The sequence below is a fragment of the Lolium rigidum genome, chromosome 4 (genome assembly GCF_022539505.1).
Source record: "Lolium rigidum isolate FL_2022 chromosome 4, APGP_CSIRO_Lrig_0.1, whole genome shotgun sequence".
Lineage (NCBI taxonomy): Eukaryota > Viridiplantae > Streptophyta > Magnoliopsida > Poales > Poaceae > Lolium > Lolium rigidum.
Genome location: NC_061511.1, coordinates 251,955,355 through 251,974,078, shown reverse-complemented (window position 1 = coordinate 251,974,078; position 18,724 = coordinate 251,955,355). Strand labels below are relative to the sequence as shown.

Genomic DNA, 18,724 nt, shown 5'->3' with positions numbered 1-18,724 from the left:
TCTCTCTTTCTTGTTGGGCATGTTTTTGCTGCTGCCCCAGCACTTTTCGTGTGTGTGAATCCGTGTGTGATCGTTGCTTTATTTATAAAGCGGGCGAAAGCCTATTTCGAGGAGGAACTCAGAGATAGTTACTATTTCGAAAAAAAACAGAGATACTTTTTTTTGCGAAGAAAACAGAGATACTTAGTATTAAGAAAAGGCAAATTCCCCGTTGGATTTTGCGATTTATCTGGATGAGGGACTAGTAACTAGTTGATGAAACAAGATTAGTGCATGACCCCACGTCTCAAAAGTCTCCATAATTTTACACGAACAAAGGTCGGAGCAGGTCCAGCAAAAAAATATCTGAATTGTAGCGGCATCTTCGTCCCTATGCTCCACGCATGTTCCATTGGCACGAGGGAGGGAATGGCCATCATTATCGACAGAAAACGTCAACACCACCACCCCCGCCCACTTGACTTTGACCGTTGACTCGCTGACATCACTCCCCACCGTTCTTAAGGCCTCTGCTCGTGCGTGCGCTCCCCCCACTGTCCCCAGCAACTCAGCGACCAGCAGCATCCCTCGCCACAATTGACATATGGATGCGGTCGTCGCCGGGCACGGGCAGCACGCGAGGCGGCGGATCCCGTCTCTGGAGCCGCTCGTGATGGCCGCGTCCCCGACGACGCCGGCCGCGTTCCGCTGCCCGATCTCGCTCGAGGTCATGCGGTCGCCGGTGAGCCTCCCCACCGGCGCCACCTACGACCGGGCCTCCATCCAGCGCTGGCTCGACTCCGGCCACCGCACCTGCCCGGCCACGCGCCTGCCCCTCGCCTCCACCGACCTCGTGCCCAACCTGCTCCTCCGCCGCCTCATCCACCTGCACGCCGCCACGCTGCCCCCCTCGCCCTCCCCCGAGGAGGCGCTCTCCCAGCTCGCCGCCTCGCACGGCGAGCCCGCCGCCGCCGAGAAGGCCGTGCGCTCGCTCGCCGCCAAGATCGCGCCGGGGAAAGGGAAGCAGGCCTCCGTGGCCTCCGCCGTCGCCGCCGATCTCGACTCCACCGTGCCGGCGCTCCTCTCCTTCGCCAAGGGAGGCGCCGGCACCGACGCGCGCGTCGACGCGGTCAGGATCCTGGCCACCGTCGCGCCGGAGATCGTGTCTTACCTGACCGGGGACGGCACGGAGAAGCGTGGACGCGTCAGGATGGCCGTGGAGGCCCTGGCCGCCGTCCTGTCCGCGGGCGGAGTTTGCGAGGATGCCAAGAAGGCCCTCATCACCGCTCTCGTGGCCGGCGACCTGGGGCGCCTCGTCACGACGCTGCTCGCCGCAGGCCCCACAGGCGTCGTGGTTCTCGAGGCGATCCTGACGTCCCCCGTGCCGGACGCCGACGCCAAGACCGCCATCGCCGACAGGTCGGAGCTGTTCCCGGATCTGGTGAGGATCCTCAAGGAGGCCGCGTCGCCGGCGGCTATCCTGTGCATGGTCGCGGCCGTGCAGGTACGCGGGCGGCCCGCCCGTTCGTCGATGGTGCGGGCCGGCGCCGTCCCCGCGCTCGCCCTGGCCGTGGCGGCCGCGCCCACGGCCGCGGCGGAGTCCGCGCTCATGCTGCTAGTAGAGGCGGCCCGCTGTAACGACGGCAAAGCAGCCATCGCGGCCGACGCGGCGGAGGTGGCGGCAGCCGTGATGGGGAGGATGATTCGGGTCGGGCAAATGGGGCGCGAGGCCGCGGTGGCGGTGCTGTGGCTGTCCTGCTGCGCCGGCGGCGGCGAGCGGAGGATGAGGGAGGCGCTAGCGGCCGCGCCGGAAGCGGTGGGGAAGCTGCTCGTGGTGATGCAAGGGGATGTCTCGCCGGCGACGTCCAGGATGGCCGGCGAGCTGCTCAGAGCGGTGAGGATGGAGCAGGAAAGGAACGGCATGGTCGCCTCCTCCTACGACAGCCGTACCATCCATGTCATGCCTTACTGAAGCTATCCACCTTGTATACTCAGTAGCATGTAAATTTATCGAGCTAACCTCCGGCGGCAATGGCCGGAGGGAACAGTCTTGCAGAAGGGTGTTGCTTCCATTGGTGAAATCGCTGTGCAAACTGAAATAAGAGTTCATAGCCTAAAACTGAAATAAGAGTAGAAAAACCGACCACTCTACTGCAGATTTTTTTTTGGAACGTGCAATAATCTTGAATTGAATGTGAATTGACAAAGTTTTTGACTAGTGGAACCCACCTATCACGACCAATTTTGCTGAAGTGAACTAAGACCAATTTGTCATCCCAATTAAAAGGATAAGATATATTTTAAAAAGTAAAAAGAGGGAGGTCATCTCCTTCCTCCTCTCCGGCCTCCGGGCGGGCAAACTCGGCGAGGGCAAGCTCCGTTGAGGGAGAGTTCCACTCTGGCCGGAAGGAACTCGGCACGGCGGACCTCCGGTCATGGCACACGGCCATCTGCCATGACTCACAGTTGGGACATAATGGTTTTATCTTAGACCTTTTTCTTTTTTTAGATACTTTTTTATTTCTTTTTTTGAAACGTGCAATTACCTTGAACTAGCACAGTGGCCCTCGCAAACACGAGGGTGATATCTTTAGTTTTTCGAAAGTGATGAAGAACTAATTTTATTATTCATCAATATTCACATTTGAAATTTAGCGATAGAAAATAATGTGTCTCTGTGATCAGAACAAATATATCACACGTGTGGCAAATATATGCATTATGAAATTATACTCATTTTGTTTTGTGAAATTATACTCATTGTAGAATAACATAATTTAAAAGCAACCAATCTACTTGTTATATGCACTTCACTTTGTGGTGGTAGTCTACACTACTTTCAATCAAATTGTTGTATCAGCGTAAATGATAAGTCTACCACTATTACTATTATTGTTTTTTTATAGTTGTGGTTATTCTTGCTATTATTATTATATGTGTCATAAATAAATTCTTTTATACATATAAATTTATGCCGAGCTCAAATAAAGTGTTCCCAAAATTGCATTACTGTTTACGTCAATAATAACAAATCATTTGATAGAAGAATGTAAATATCTCCATCCTTTCCTAGAGAAATAGAAAAGAATATTAGAGTAGGTATTTTTCTTATTATTTTTTTGTCAGCAATTCAAACTTCAAAAATACAAATGAACTTCCACTCAAGATTTCGTTAGCAGACCATTAGACTTGATAATTTTGTTTGAACAAATTGAAAGATAGATTTTCTACTGACTGTTGAATCTCTCTACGAGTTGCTTGGTTCCGAGCTTAAGAAATTTACGCGTAAGAATACCACAAGACTCTTATTAAGCTAGGCATCTTTGGAATTTTGGGATGCCTCCTGGATGTAGTCAGCGAAATAAGTGTATCAATACACTTTCCATGAAATAGTAATCGTTTTTTTTTTTTTTTGGAATGTGCAACGTGCCGTAATGTGCTACTCCTTCCTTTTGAGTGTAAGTCCTCTCTCTTTGTACCAGATATTTCTAAAATCCTAGACCCAACTCATTGACAACGCTAAATGTGGTGCATGACTTTTTCTTCTTCTAAAAATAACTTCATGGGAGTGCCTCTACCAATAAATGTGTGATGTTGTAGACGGTTAATTAGTGGCTAAAAATAAATCTCATGCACATGGGTACTTCCTAATAAATAGATTTATTGTGGACTCTTTGTTTTTTGTGTGGAACATGGACTCTCTCTCTAGTATTCACGTTAAAAGCCTCCAGAAGTAGTAGTGGTGAGAGATACGTCTATTTTTTTCTTGTGAACGGGAACGCACACGTAGCTTTTCTAGAGATTTCCTTTTTTTTCTATTGAACCGAACAGCCGTGGCTGTCTCCTGGAAATCTATCTGTTAGTTTTCTTAAGGAAATCTATCCATCAATTTCATAAGGGAATCACCCGATCAGTTTTTTTTAAATAAAAGCTACCGACCAAAATCTATGTGTACCCATATGGCTCTTACGTGCCATTAATTTACTTTTGTACACGCATGTTGTATTACGTAACACTTCTTATCTTTTAATCTCAGACGTTAATAATAAAATCATTGGTTTATATTATTTTAGCATATGTGGATTAACTTGGTGTCCTGAAAAACACCCTTATTTTGCTTTTAGTATATAATAATAGATTGACAAAGTTTTTGACTAGTGGAACCCACATATCAGGACCAAATTTGTTGAAGTGAACTAAGACCAATTTCTCATCCCAGTTAAAAGGACAAGATATTGTAAAAAGGCAAAAAAAAAAAAAACACAAACAAATAATAGGGAGGTCCTTCCTCATCTCCGGCCACCGGGCGAGCAAGCTTAGGTGAGAGAGAGTTCCACCAGTAGGTGACCTCCACCAGGCGCCGGCAGGGCACGGAGGAGCTCCGGCCATCTGCCATGACTAGTAGGTGACCTCCACCAGGGGCCGGCAGGGCACGGAGGAGCTCCGGGCATCTACCATGACTCGGGACTCCTTTGATTCATAGGAATTGTGCAAGAATTATGTAGGATTTAGATCCTATGAGATTTTTTCCTACACTACTTGTTTGATTCATAGGAACACATTCTATAAAAAATAATCTGATAGGAATCTTGTAGTACAAATCCTATAGGAGAAGAACATGGGGTCATACCTCATGGAAAATTCTTTTGGCACAATCAAAGAAAAACTAATCTTTCTATAGGATTCAACTAGCCATGACATACTAATCCTATGTTTTTTTTTTCATTTCTATAATTTTCCAATCTTATGAATCAAAGGAGCCGTCACAGCAAGGACATATTGATATTTCTTAGACTTTTTTCCCTTTTTGCATATACTTTTTGATTCTTTTATATATATAGATATTTCTACGTAGTAAAATGTTTAGATTTTGCCAAGTAATCCCCGTAGAGTGGATCCCACTAGTTAGAATCGTAGTCACTTCAATTGACTTGAAGTAAATTACATCAAACTATCACATTTCGGGCAAGGAAACAAGTTCAGTGCATCTTTTTATAATTTTTGTAGAAGTCTACCACTTGTGGGGCAAAGCGTCACATCTCTGAGTTAATTCTTATCTAACAACATTTGACAGCAACCTGACCGGCGAGACCCATTTGTTAGGGCTGAGTTGACACGTGAAACAGAACATGATTTAGACGTGGGGCCCAACTGCGAGCCCCACATCTTCCTCCCCTTATTCTTATTTTTCTTCTCTCTCTCCAAAAAATCACAGAAATCCCCTACCAATATCACCCACACCCCCCACCAATTCCTCACCACCGACGCGCTCTGCTAAGCCAGTGTGCCTCTCCTCCACAGGAGTGCCTCCCTTCCACCGACGTCGGATGCCTCAGCTAGCATCAAGGCCATCGCCTTGGTCCAGGTAACATCAATGCCACCAGCGCCGCCCAGACCCACCCTCGCAACTAGATGGCTCCCTTGCGGGTCTACAACGTGCGCACCTCTGGGTCGTACTTGGAGGCGCGTCGAAGCTTGACGACACCGGTGCGGACGCGTCCCGCAATCCCGCTACATTCCGCTGGAGCCACGAGGGTGCCTACATGGTCGAGGCAGAACGCTGCCATCTCCACATTCTCACCGGCGGCGCGCACCTACTCTATCGGTGGAGCTCGACAGGGCAACATAACATTCTGCAGCGCCGCCCTCCACCAGCCCTAACTCCCCCAGCGCGGCCCCAACGGCGCGTCGAGGGAGATCGGTCGTTTTTCCTCAGAAGTGGTAGGTTTCTGCAAAAAAATAGTAAAAGAGGTACCAGCTTGTTACCCTATCCCGAAATGTTGTAGTTTTATGTAATTTACTCAACAATTTGAGATTAGTGCACATTGCAAAAATTCTATGTAGAGAGGCAGATTTTTTGCTAGCTAATTAAAAAGTGGTAGTTTTTAAAATTTGAGCATAAATATGTCATTTTTATGATATCCACTCCTGAAATAACAACCAGAGATGTGATCGCGCATACGCTCTGAATTTTTGGCGACGCCGTGAGTCGTGACACAGGACACGTACTGCAGATTTTTTTTTCAAAATGGGGGAAATATTACCCCAGCTTCTGCATATAAAGGATGCACACAGCTTTTTTATTAGATTATTCACAAAATCTTACAAGAACAACACAAAATATCAACCTCGAATCCACCTCGCTAACCTACAGTGGGGTGAACGGGGTGACAATACACCAACTCACATCATCCAAAAAACCAAATGTCTTTCCAAACCGCCCAATAGCAGGTGAGAAGCACATTCAGTCAAGCAGACTCTCAGCGCAATCCATAGAAGTTGCTATCGCCGTCTTTCTCGACTCCATCTTCAAAAGAGATCATCGCATTAACTTTGCAAGACCTGCCGTCGATGCCACCAAGATGCCAGACGGCTCCACCATCCTGCACGCATACATCATCCCGCATCCGTCGTCGCTACCCTGCAGCACCATGCCACCAAGACTCAGCGCCAACAATGTGGTAGATGAATACCACTCCAGCAACATCCACCAACATCCATCAGCTGCTCCAAAAATGATGCCCCAAGAGGTAGAACGACGCAGGTAGCCCCGCCATCGTCCGATCTGGGAGACCCAGATCTAGGATTTCCCCCGGAGCAGCACGAGTGGGTAGATGCAGGTTGCGACGGTGATGCCTTCAAGAAGGTAACGACGCGTAACGTCACCATCACCCGCCATGACCAGGGTCGGAGCACGATTTTCACCGGCAACCGCACATCTCCAACTCGCCGAGTGTAGTGACGAGACAAGCAAAGATGATGCCTTCGACAAGGTAACAACGCCAATCGACGCCACCATCGTCCGCCAAGCCCGAGAGCGAAGCACGGTTTTCACCGGCTGCCCCGTCATCGTCGACTGGATCTTCACCGCCGGAGATCTGTGTGGGACCCCAAGATCCCCCACCCTAGATCCCAACGAGGCCGTCCACCTCCGGGAAGGAGGTCGTCACTGATACGTCCAATACGTATCTACTTTCCCGAACACTTTTGCTATTGTTTTGCCTCTAATTTGTGTATTTTGGATACAACTAACACGGACTAACGCTGTTTTCAGCAGAATTGCTCTGGTGTCTCGTTTTTGTGCGTAAACTCAACTTTCGGGAAAATCCCCGGGATTAATTCCAATGGGCCTATTTTTACAGAAGAGTAACGGAGCCAGAAGACCAGAAGGAGGGGGGCCACGAGGCAGCCACCCCACCAGGCGGCGCGACAGGCCCCTGGGCCGCGCCGGCCTATGGTGGCGGCGCCTCGGGCAGCCCCAGGTGCCCCCCTTTCGACTACTTAAGGGTTTCGACGTAAAAACGCACGGGGGTTAGACGAAATCGCCAGAAGACATCCAGAACACCGCCACCATCGCGAAACTCCGTCTCGGGACCAGAAACTCCGTTCTGGCACTCCGCCGGGACGGGGAATTGGAGGAGATCATCGCCATCATCACCACCGACGCCTCTCCATCAACCAACCATGCTTCCCCCATCCATGTGTGAGTAATTCCCCCGCTGTAGGCTGAAGGGGATGGTAGGGATTGGATGAGATTGATCATGTAATAGTCATAAGATTGTTAGGGCATAGTGTCTAGTATCCGTTATTGGTACTTTTATGATATTGTTGCAACTTTTTATGCTTAATCCTTGTCACTAGGGCCCGAGTGCCATGATCTCAGATCTGAACATGTTATTGTTTCATGATGATATTCATTGTTTATGATCTTACCTGCAAGTTGTATACACATATTGCTGTCCGGAACCCGAGGCCCCAAAGTGACTGAAATTGGGACAACCGGAGGGGAAGGCGGTGATATGAGGATCACATGTGTTCACGGAGTGTTAATGCTTTGCTCCGGTGCTCTATTAAAAGGAGTACCTTAATTTTCAGTAGATTCCCTAGAGGCCCGGCTGCCACCGGCTGGTAGGACAAAAGATGTTGTGCAAGTTTCTCATTGCGAGCACGTACGACTATATATGGAACACATGCCTATAATTGTTTAGTACTTGGATACTGTTTTATTTCTATCTGCAAATGCCCTATCTTGATTGTTACATGAGTTCTCTTATCCATGCAGCGCCCGTTCATCCATCCCTGTGCCTACAGTATTTTAATCTTGCTGTTTACTATAATCACTACTGCTGTCTTTATTATTCTGCTGCTTATATTTCATTACTGCTACTGCTATAAAACTGTTGCTACTGATAAACTCTTGCGAGCAAGTCTATTTCCAGGTGCACTTGAATTGACAACTCTGCTGTTAAGGCTTACAAATATTCTTTGGCTCCCCTTGTGTCGAATCAATAAATTGGGTTTTACTTCCCTCGAAGACTATTGCGATCCCCTATACTTGTGGGTCATCAAGACTATTTTCTGGCGCCGTTGTCGGGGAGCATAGCTTTATTTGCAAGTTCACCTGGATTGATATTGTTCGCTGCAAATTCTCCATCATGGGTAAACCTCGCGATACTGAAGTCGCCATATTACCATCCACTACAAGAAAAGGTAAAACTCTGAGTACCTCTGCTGCTCTTGATTCACCATCTGTGATAAGTCAACTTGTTTCACCACAACAAGCTTCACATGCTGGTACTTCTGCTGAATCTGAAAATTCTTATAATTTTGATGATGCTTCTACTGTGCTTGATGATAGTGGTTCGTTAGGATCTTTTCTAGATGCTACAATTGCTAGGTCTAGACAAATTGAAAATACTGAAATTCCTAATGAAAATATTGTTACACCTGTTAATTCACCTGAGTCTGTTGAATACTCTAGTGATGATCTTGATGAAGATTATGTGGAACTTGATGATGATTTTATTGATAAATGCAATGCTACTACTGATGCAAGTAAAATTAAAAAGCTTCTTGCACAACATACTGTTAGACATAAGTTGTCTCCTGATCCTAAATTTGCCACATCTCCTATAAACATTAAGGATAAGGATTATGATTTTTCTCTTGATTTATCTCATATATCTATTGTTGAGAAAACACCTTTTTGTGGTACTGAAAAAGAAAGTGTTGTAGAACACATGAATGAGCTTTCAACTTTGAGTAGCTTGTTTTCTGATGATATTAAGAAGCGTACTTATTTTGTTGCTAAATTTTTTCCTTTCTCATTAAAGGAGGATGCTAAAACTTGGTATAATAGTTTACCTCCTGATTCTATTGATAGTCCAAGTGGTTTTCTTGATGTTTTCTTTCGGAAATACTTTCCTGCTAGTGCTCAATATATTGCTTTGCAGAAAATTTATAGTTTTGACCAGGAAGATGGAGAGAAATTGCCTGAAGCTTGGGCAAGATTTTGCTCTCTTATCAGAGCTCGGCCTGGACATGATTTGGAAAAGCATGATTTACTTGATATATTTTATAGTGGACTAACCATTGAGTCTAGGGCATACCTGGATAGTTGTGCTGGTTGTGTTTTCAGGAAAAGAACTCCAGATGAAGCGGAAGAATTATTGGCTAAAATAGGCCGGAATCATGATGATTGGACTACACCTGAACCAACTCCAACGCCAATATTGAAGAAGAGGGGTATGATTAAATTAAATGATGAAGATATGAGAGAAGCCAAGAAATCTCTTAAGGAGAAAGGTATTAAATCGAAGATGTGAAGAATTTACCTCCCATAGAAGATTTATGTAAGATAACTCCCCCTTCATCCATGATTGAGGTACATTCTCTTCAACGCTTTAGTAGGGAAGATATTCCGTACTCAAAACCTCCTGATCAATGTTTAGATGAGTTTGATAATTATATTGTTAAGCAAGATAATTTTAATATGAGAGTAGAGAATCATTTAATGGAAAATTCTCGAGCTATTAGTGAATTGCATGATATTGTGGAGAGAACCTCCAATGATGTTAAGATGCTTGTTAAACATTTTCATATGGTTCAAACTCAAATTGATCAACTCACTAAAGTGCAAAATGACTTGTTGAAAAATAGTTCTAAAGAAAAACATGCTGATGAAGTAACAACTAGAGGTGGTGTTTCTACTCAGGATCCTCTATATCCTGAGGGGCATCCCAAAAGAGTTGAACAAGATTCTCAACGAACTAAAGAAATTAGTGCTCCTTCTAAGAAAAAGAAGAAGAAACATAAAACTGTTGTAGAATCCTCTGAGCATGTTAATGATCCTAATAGTATTTCTATTTCTGATGCTGAAACTGAAAGTGGTAATGAACATGATAAAGAAGAAGTTGAAGATGAACCTGACAAGCATGCTAAAAATAAAAAGTACACTAAAGAAGATTTTATTGCTAAGAAACATGGTAATGAAAGAGAACCTTGGGTTCAAAAGCAAATGCCTTTTCCTGCTAAGAAACTAAAATCAAAGGAAGAAGAACACTATAATAAATTTTGTGATTGGATGAAACCTTTGTTCTTGCAAATTTCTTTGACTGATGCTATTAAATTGCCTCCTTATTCAAAGTATATGAAAGATATTGTCTCTAACAAAAGGAAAATTCCTAATGAGGATATTTCCACTATGCTTGCTAATTACTCTTTCAATGGCAAAGTTCCAAAGAAGCTGGGCGACCAGGTATACCGACTATTCCTTGTTCCATCAAGAATAATTATGTTAGAACTGCTCTATGTGATTTGGGAGCAGGAGTTAGTGTTATGCCTTTTTCTCTTTACAAGAGACTTGATTTAGATAAGTTGATACCAACCGATATATCTTTGCAAATGGCTGATAAATCTACTGTTGTTCATGTTGGTGTATGTGAGGATGTTCCTGTTCAAGTTACTCAAAATTGCTTAATATTAACTGATTTTGTTGTGTTGGAAATGCCTGAAGATGATAATATGTCCATTATTCTTGGAAGACCTTTTCTTAATACTGCAGGGGCTGTCATTGATTGCAATAAAGGAAAAGTTACTTTCAATGTTGATGACAAGGAACATACTGTTTATTTTCCCAAGAGGATTGATAAAGTATATGGAGTTAATACAATTTCTAATTTGAGATCTATCAAAGTGGGAGATATTGATTGTCCAATATATGAGTCTAAAGAAGAATATCAAACTCTTGTGATTGGATCCATATCAATACAATATAAGGTAACATGATTGATTTGAGCTTTATTTCTTCTTATGACATGTAAAAATTATTTGGTGGCAAGACTTGATCAACCTTGTTAACAAGTATATTTTATATGCATAGAAGAGCTAAACAACATTTCTTTCTTTCTCCACTTGTTTTACTCGCTGTAGCACAACTTGTTTTGCAAGATGCTGTAATTGTTTAGAGGTTTGAAAAATCTTTTTCTGCCCTGTAATAATAATTTTAACACCCAAAAATGTGCATTTTTCAAAGTTTTCAAAAATTTACAAAAATTATACCGTTGGTCTTATTTTTCGAAGAGCAACCTGGGAGTGCCTGGGGCTGACCAGTGGGGCACCCCAGGGCTGCCCCCATGAGCCGGCGCGGCCAAGGAGGGGGGTGCGCCACCCTGTGGTGTGGGCCCCTCCTTGCCCCACTAAGTCATCTCTTCTTCCCATTCTACTCTCTCTCCCGAAAAAACTCGTACCAACTTTCTCTCACTCGCGTTTTTGCTCAAGAACTCAGGATTTTTCGATCTCTTTGCTCAGCCCAGATTTCTGTCTGAAATTTGGCACATTTGCTCTCCGGTATGTGACTCCTCCGATTATCCAAATAGAATTTTGTTTGGTTGAATATATCTTGAGTATTTTGCTGTTGTAGGTAACATGTTAAGTGAGCTTGCATGCTTGTTCTAAGTTGTAAAAATTAATTTTGATGCATGTTTAGTACTCTACCAAGTTCCTATAGTAGTTTCCCTCATTTATATGTCTCCAAATCAACTTTTATAATGATTGTTGAAAAATTTCAGAAAATGGAGTGGAATAGGCACCAACTGAACCAACAAGAATTGGAGGTGCAAAGAGTTATGAGAGTTCACCGCGAAGAGGGAGTATACCCCTCCTACTACCCATGCACTGATTTTATGAGAATTGCAGGAATCTTGCAAGATGTTCAAAATCTGATTTCCAATGCAGGGTTGGAAAGTTTTGTTGTTGGTGAACCTTACCAATATGCAAAACTAACCATGTCAGTGGTGCAGGATTTTGAATTCCATTGGTCCCAACCTAACCCCATGGTTCAATATAAAATCTACAATAAAACTGTCAACTTGCCCTTTGATGATTTTTGTGCAGCTATTAAAGTGCCACAGTGGGGATCGCGTGAGAAGATTAGGGGGCTGCCATCGGAACTCTTGAAACTTTACGAGATGATCTGTCAAGGGAGAAGCTTCTCGGATGAGAGTGGTAAAATTCGTAGCATTCAACTCCCAGCTATTCGCTACTTAATTTGCTCACTTCATCACCAAGTGCGTTCTTGCTAGAAGGAATGCAAATAAGTTATCTATCCAGGATTTGGCTTTCCTAGCTGCTGCATTGCAATGTGATAGGACTTATAATTTGGGTGCTTTGATAGCCTTTAGACTTGCTACTAACCGTGATAAAGGAGGAATTTGTGGAGGTTGATGGCGTGTAACTCACACGTTCGTTGGGAACCCCAAGAGGAAGGTATGATGCGCACAGCAGTAAGTTTTCCCTCAGAAAGAAACCAAGGTTTATCGAACCAGGAGGAGCCAAGAAGCACGTTGAAGGTTGATGGCGGCGGGATGTAGTGCGGCGCAACACCAGAGATTCCGGCGCCAACGTGGAACCTGCACAACACAACCAAAGTACTTTGCCCCAACGAAACAGTGAGGTTGACAATCTCACCGGCTTGCTGTAACAAAGGATTAACCGTATTGTGTGGAAGATGATTGTTTGCAAGAAAACGAGTAAAACAAGTATTGCAAGCAGATTTGTATTTCGAGTATAAAAGAATGGACCGGGGTCCACAGTTCACTAGAGGTGTCTCTCCCATAAGATAAAAGCATGTTGGGTGAACAAATTACAGTCGGGCAATTGACAAATAGAGAGGGCATAACAATGCACATACATGTCATGATAAGTATAGTGAGATTTAATTGGGCATTACGACAAAGTACATAGACCGCCATCCAGACATGCATCTATGCCTAAAAAGTCCACCTTCGAGTTATCATCCAAACCCCTTCCGGTATTAAGTTGCTAACAACGGACAATTGCATTAAGTATGGTGCGTAATGTAATCAACAACTACATCCTCGGACATAGCATCAATGTTTTATCCCTAGTGGCAACAGCACATCCACAACCTTAGAACTTTCCATCACTCGTCCCGGATATCAATGGAGGCATGAACCCACTATCGAGCATAAATACTCCCTCTTGGAGTTAAGAGCAAAAACTTGGCCGAGCCTCTACTAATAACGGAGAGCATGCAAGATCATAAACAACACATAGGTAATAACTTGATAATTAACATAACATAGTATTCTCTATCCATCGGATCCCGACAAACACAACATATAGCATTACGGATAGATGATCTTGATCATGTTAGGCAGCTCACAAGATCCAACAATGAAGCACAATGAGGAGAAGACAACCATCTAGCTACTGCTATGGACCCATAGTCCAGGGGTGAACTACTCACTCATCACTCCGGAGGCGACCATGGCGGCGTAGAGTCCTCCGGGAGATGAATCCTCTCTCCGGCAGGGTGCCGGAGGAGATCTCCAGAATCCCCCGAGACGGGATTGGCGGCGGCGGCGTCTCGATGGGTTTTCCGTATCGTGGCTCTCGGTGCGGGGGTTTCGCGACGGAGGCTATTTGTAGGCGGAAGGGCAGGTCAAGAGGCGGCACGAGGGGCCCACACCATAGGTCGGCGCGGCCGGGGCCCGGGCCGCGCCGCCTGTGGTGTCGCCACCTCGTGGCCCCACTTCGACTCTCCTTCGGTCTTCCGGAAGCTTCGTGGCAAAATAGGACCCCGGGCGTTGATTTCGTCCAATTCCGAGAATATTTCGTTACTAGGATTTACGAAACCAAAAACAGCAGAAAACGAGCAATCGGCTCTTCGGCATCTTGTTAATAGGTTAGTTCCAGAAAATGCACGAATATGACATAAAGTGTGCATAAAACATGTAGATATCATCAATAATGTGGCATGGAACATAAGAAATTATCGATACGTCGGAGACGTATCAGAGGTCTCATCGCCTCTCGTTTATTAGCTATGCATGGTGTAGAACCTCACCATCTTGATATTCAGCTCCCCATGGAGAAACTTGACATTGTTTCCATGATTAAACATGACTTTGTTTCTGATTTGTCTAATTTGAGTAACCTGTCTTACAAGATAATATTTTACAAGAAAAATTGGAGAACGACTAAAAAAACTGAAAAGCTAGTAGGATTGCCTGCACCTGCTTTGTTTAACCTTGATTCCAGGAAAAATTGGTCGATCACGGAAGATGAACTAAATGCATACATAGAGGGGGATGACCATCATGCAGAGGACGGCACGGAGGAGGTCGAGGAACACCTCGACTTGTCATCCGATGCAGCGAGCTCTTCACATCAACATTTTGGTCATGTGGAGCCTTCACCCTTTTCTTCTGCACAGGGACCTTACTATGACTACACCATGTACGATCCACCGTCGTGGAACCCTGACCCTCGCTGGGGTTGATCTCCACTTAGGCCAAAAGCCTAAGCTTGGGGGGAGGTATGCCGACATCACTCATTCATTGCATATTACAATTGCCGGATACCTGTACATACTTGTTTAGCTTCTTAAGGTGTTTTCTAATAAGAGGGAGATGATATTTGGGGAAGTGCTGTTTGAAAACAGATTCTGGACTGATACCAAAAAAATTCGCAAAAACAGCCAGAATATTATTTTGCGAAGCCAATTTTTGTGCATGTTCCCCAGGTTATTATCTAACTTTCATTAGTTGAGCACTTTTCGAGTTCAGCAGTGGAAGATTTTCGTAAAAATAGATTATTGTACTGCTGTCAAGTTTGGCAGATTTCTGCTACTTTGTGTTTATGTGACTCTTTTAGTTTTCATTCTCTTGTTTTTGCTTTGTTTATTTCCTAAAACACAAAAAGACCAAAAATATTTCTGTTGTTTCTCTTTACCATTTGTTTATTTTGGTTTCTTGTTCTTATTTTGCTTTATTTGCTATCGTTGGTTTGCTATGAGAAAATCCAAAAAGATTTTGCTTTGTTTGCTTGTTTCCTTTTGTTCTTGTTTCCAATTCGAAAACACCAAAAATATTTGGTGTTCTTCTCTGGTTTTGTAAAGTTCACTATGGAGTTCAGCGGTCTCCGGTGGCTGGAGCTTCGTTTTCATTCCATATTATTCAAGCTACACAAGTGAAAGGCAATAATGACGATCTACGACAATCCGACTGTGGTGAGAGGCTGGTATGAACTCTATTTGTTTTCATTTTTGTACATATACTCATCCATGTGAGCATGCTTAGTTGGTTCATGTGAGGTATATGTCATTTAATGAAGTCTAGTAGTTCATGATCTCTGATGTTTAGCTCCAATTTATTAATATGAGTAGCATGTCATAAATATTTGCTTGCATTGTTTTATTCATAGATAGGTATGATATTGTGGTATCCTCCTCTGAATAATTCACTTAAATCGACTTGGCACATGCTCACGCATGCATATGACTGAACAAAAGTCAATTAAGCCTCGATGATTTAATTTACCTCAGAGTTCTTGTATCACCTTTATGCCTCCGTTAATTTATTTTATCGCAAGCATGATTATGACAGTTACTGCTCTCTTGATTGTCGCTTCCCAGTCTATTGCTAGCCTTCACTTGTACTGAGCGGGAACGCTGCTCGTGCTTCCAAACCCCTGAAAACCAAGTTATTCCAGAGTGTCCACCATAAATACCTATGCATGGCATTTCAAACCATTCCAAGTAAATTCTCATGTGCTACCTTTAAACTTTCAAAATGCTTCTCAATTTGTGTCGATGTTTTATAGCTCATGAGGAAGTATGTGGTGTTTCATCTTTCAACCTTGTCATTTACTCCTGACGGACTTTCACCAATGGACTAGTGGCACATCCGCTTATCCAATAATTTTGCAAAAAGAGCTGGCAACGGGGTTCCCAGCCCCAATTAATTAACTTTCATCAATAATTCTCTTCACATGCTTTACCCTGATTTATCAGTAAGCAACTTAATTTGCAAATAGACACTCCTCCATGGTATGAGAATGTTGGAAGGCACCCGAGGATTCGGTTAGCCATGGCTTGTGTAAGCAGAGGTTGGGGGGAGTGTCATCCATAATGAAACTAAAATACATGTGTAAACAAAAGATAAGAGGGATGATCTACCTTGCTGGTAGAGATAACGTCCTTCATGGGAGCCGCTCTTGAAAGTCTGGTTGACGAGGTAGTTAGAGTACCCACTATCATTCGTTGACAACAACAAACACCTCTCAAAACTATTTTACTTCTGTCTTTAGAAAAATGAAAAGCTCTAGCACATGTTAATCCCTGCTTCCCTCTGCGAAGGTCCAATCTTTTACTTTTATGTTGTGTCACCATCCTTTCTTTGAGCACTTCCTTGAGAGCACAACTATCATTCTTAGTATAATATGCTTGTCCCAAAATGTGATTAATTGTGGTATAACTTTGATGCTTTTATCTTTGACAATCTCTACTTCCAGTCTTTCCATGAACTTCAAAGGTGCCCGAGCATTTATGTTTTGCTGTACAAATACGGGCAAGCGAGATACCACTTTATCATATCCTTTTATGAACATTGCAATCCTGCTGATAGACATGATTCATGATGCTTATTATTAATTTGTTGGTACCTTTTCCATGATTGACATAGCTATTAGATGACTTTATTTGCATGTGTCTTAGTATGAATTGCGTAAGTACTTGTCCATATCATGAGAATATTTACATCATATGAACAAATGTGTTCGTGAAAGTTCTTTTATCGCACTCAGTTGTTAACTGAATTGCTTGAGGACAAGCAATAAGCTAAGCTTGGGGGAGTTGATACGTCCAAAACGTATCTACTTTTCCGAACACTTTTGCTATTGTTTTGCCTCTAATTTGTGTATTTTGGATACAACTAACACGGACTAACGCTGTTTTCAGCAGAATTGCTCTGGTGTCTCGTTTTTGTGCAACAACTCAACTTTCAGGAAAATCCCCGGGATTAATTCCAATGGACCTATTTTCAGAGAAAAATAACGGAGTCAGAAGACCAGAAGGAGGGGGGCCACGAGGCAGCCACCCCACCAGGCGGCGCAGCAGGCCCCTGGGCCGCGCCGGCCTATGGTGGCGGCGCCTCGGGCAGCCCCAGGTTCCCCCCTTTCGACTACTTAAGGGTTTCGACCTAAAAACGCACGGGGGTTAGACGAAATCGCTAGAAGACATCCATAACACCGCCGCCATCGCGAAACTCCGTCTCGGGACCAGAAACTCCGTTCTGGTACTCCGCCGGGACGGGGAATTGGAGGAGATCATCGCCATCATCACCACCAACGCCTCTCCATCAACCGACCATGCTTCCCCCATCCATGTGTGAGTAATTTCCCCGCTGTAGGCTGAAGTGGATGGTAGGGATTGGATGAGATTGATCATGTAATAGTCATAAGATTGTTAGGGCATAGTGTCTAGTATCCGTTATTGGTACTTTTATGATATTGTTGCAACTTGTTATGCTTAATGCTTGTCACTAGGGCCCGAGTGCCATGATCTCAGATCTGAACATGTTATTGTTTCATGATGATATTCATTGTTTATGATCTTACCTGCAAGTTGTATACACATATTGCTGTCCGGAACCCGAGGCCCCAAAGTGACAGAAATTGGGACAACCGGGGGAAGGCGGTGATATGAGGATCACATGTGTTCACGGAGTGTTAATGCTTTGCTCCGGTGCTCTATTAAAAGGAGTACCTTAATTTCCAGTAAATTCCCTAGAGGCCCGGCTGCCACCGGCTGGTAGGACAAAAGATGTTGTGCAAGTTTCTCATTGCGAGCACGTACGACTATATATGGAACACATGCCTATAATTGTTTAGTACTTGGATACTGTTTTATTTCTATCTGCAAATGCCCTACCTTGATTGTTACATGAGTTCTCTTATCCATGCAGCGCCCGTTCATCCATCCATGTGCTGTCTTTATTATTCTGCTGCTTATATTTCACTAATGCTACTGCTATAAAACTGTTGCTACTGATAAACTCTTGCGAGCAAGTCTATTTCCAGGTGCAGCTGAATTGACAACTCCGCTGTTAAGGCTTACAAATATTCTTTGGCTCCCCTTGTGTCGAATCAATAAATTGGGTTTACTTCCCTCGAAGACTGTTGCGATCCCCTATACTTGTGGGTCATCAGTCACCGCCATGCCCGAGGCCGCCGCCCCGGCTCCCATGTGATGCGGACGGAGCAGCCCGTCGCGCGGAGGAGAAGGCGGAGCAGACCCAGCCGCCTCCAGGCCCCAAGGGCCAAGATCCGGCCACGCCACCACCGTCGCCGCCTCGCCTTCCGACCACCGACGCCGCGCACCACCACCCCCCAAGAGAGATCAGGAGCGCCGCCCCCACCCCCATGGTCGCGACAAGCTGAAACCCCCGCCGCCGCCATGCCGCGCGGGCTTTGCCCGGCGGCACCTCCTCCGGCGGCGGCGAGGGGAGGGAGGGGCTGGAGGGCCGGTGAGGAGGGGCTCCCCGGAGTGGCGCGGCGCCGCCACCACTACACCACGGTATAGATATAGGGGCACTTGTCCTAGTGGCACTTGTCAAAGTGCCCCTAATAGTAGCCAATTAGTGGCACTCTTCCGAAGTGCCCC

The 18,724-nt window shown here is 44.7% G+C and overlaps 1 protein-coding gene across 1 annotated transcript; it reads left to right on the top strand.

The window, feature by feature from the left end:
* Positions 1-554: 554 nt before the first annotated feature.
* LOC124650246 (U-box domain-containing protein 29-like) lies at positions 555-2,146 on the top strand. The gene has a single exon (XM_047189792.1). The coding sequence runs from the start codon at positions 584-586 to the stop codon at positions 1,949-1,951; it is 1,368 nt and encodes a 455-aa protein (XP_047045748.1). The 5' UTR covers positions 555-583; the 3' UTR covers positions 1,952-2,146.
* Positions 2,147-18,724: the final 16,578 nt, after the last annotated feature.

Bases quoted from the DNA above. Each gene is read 5' to 3' on its own strand.
- LOC124650246 (XM_047189792.1), top strand. From the start codon at position 584: ATGGATGCGGTCGTCGCCGGGCACGGGCAGCACGCGAGGCGGCGGATC.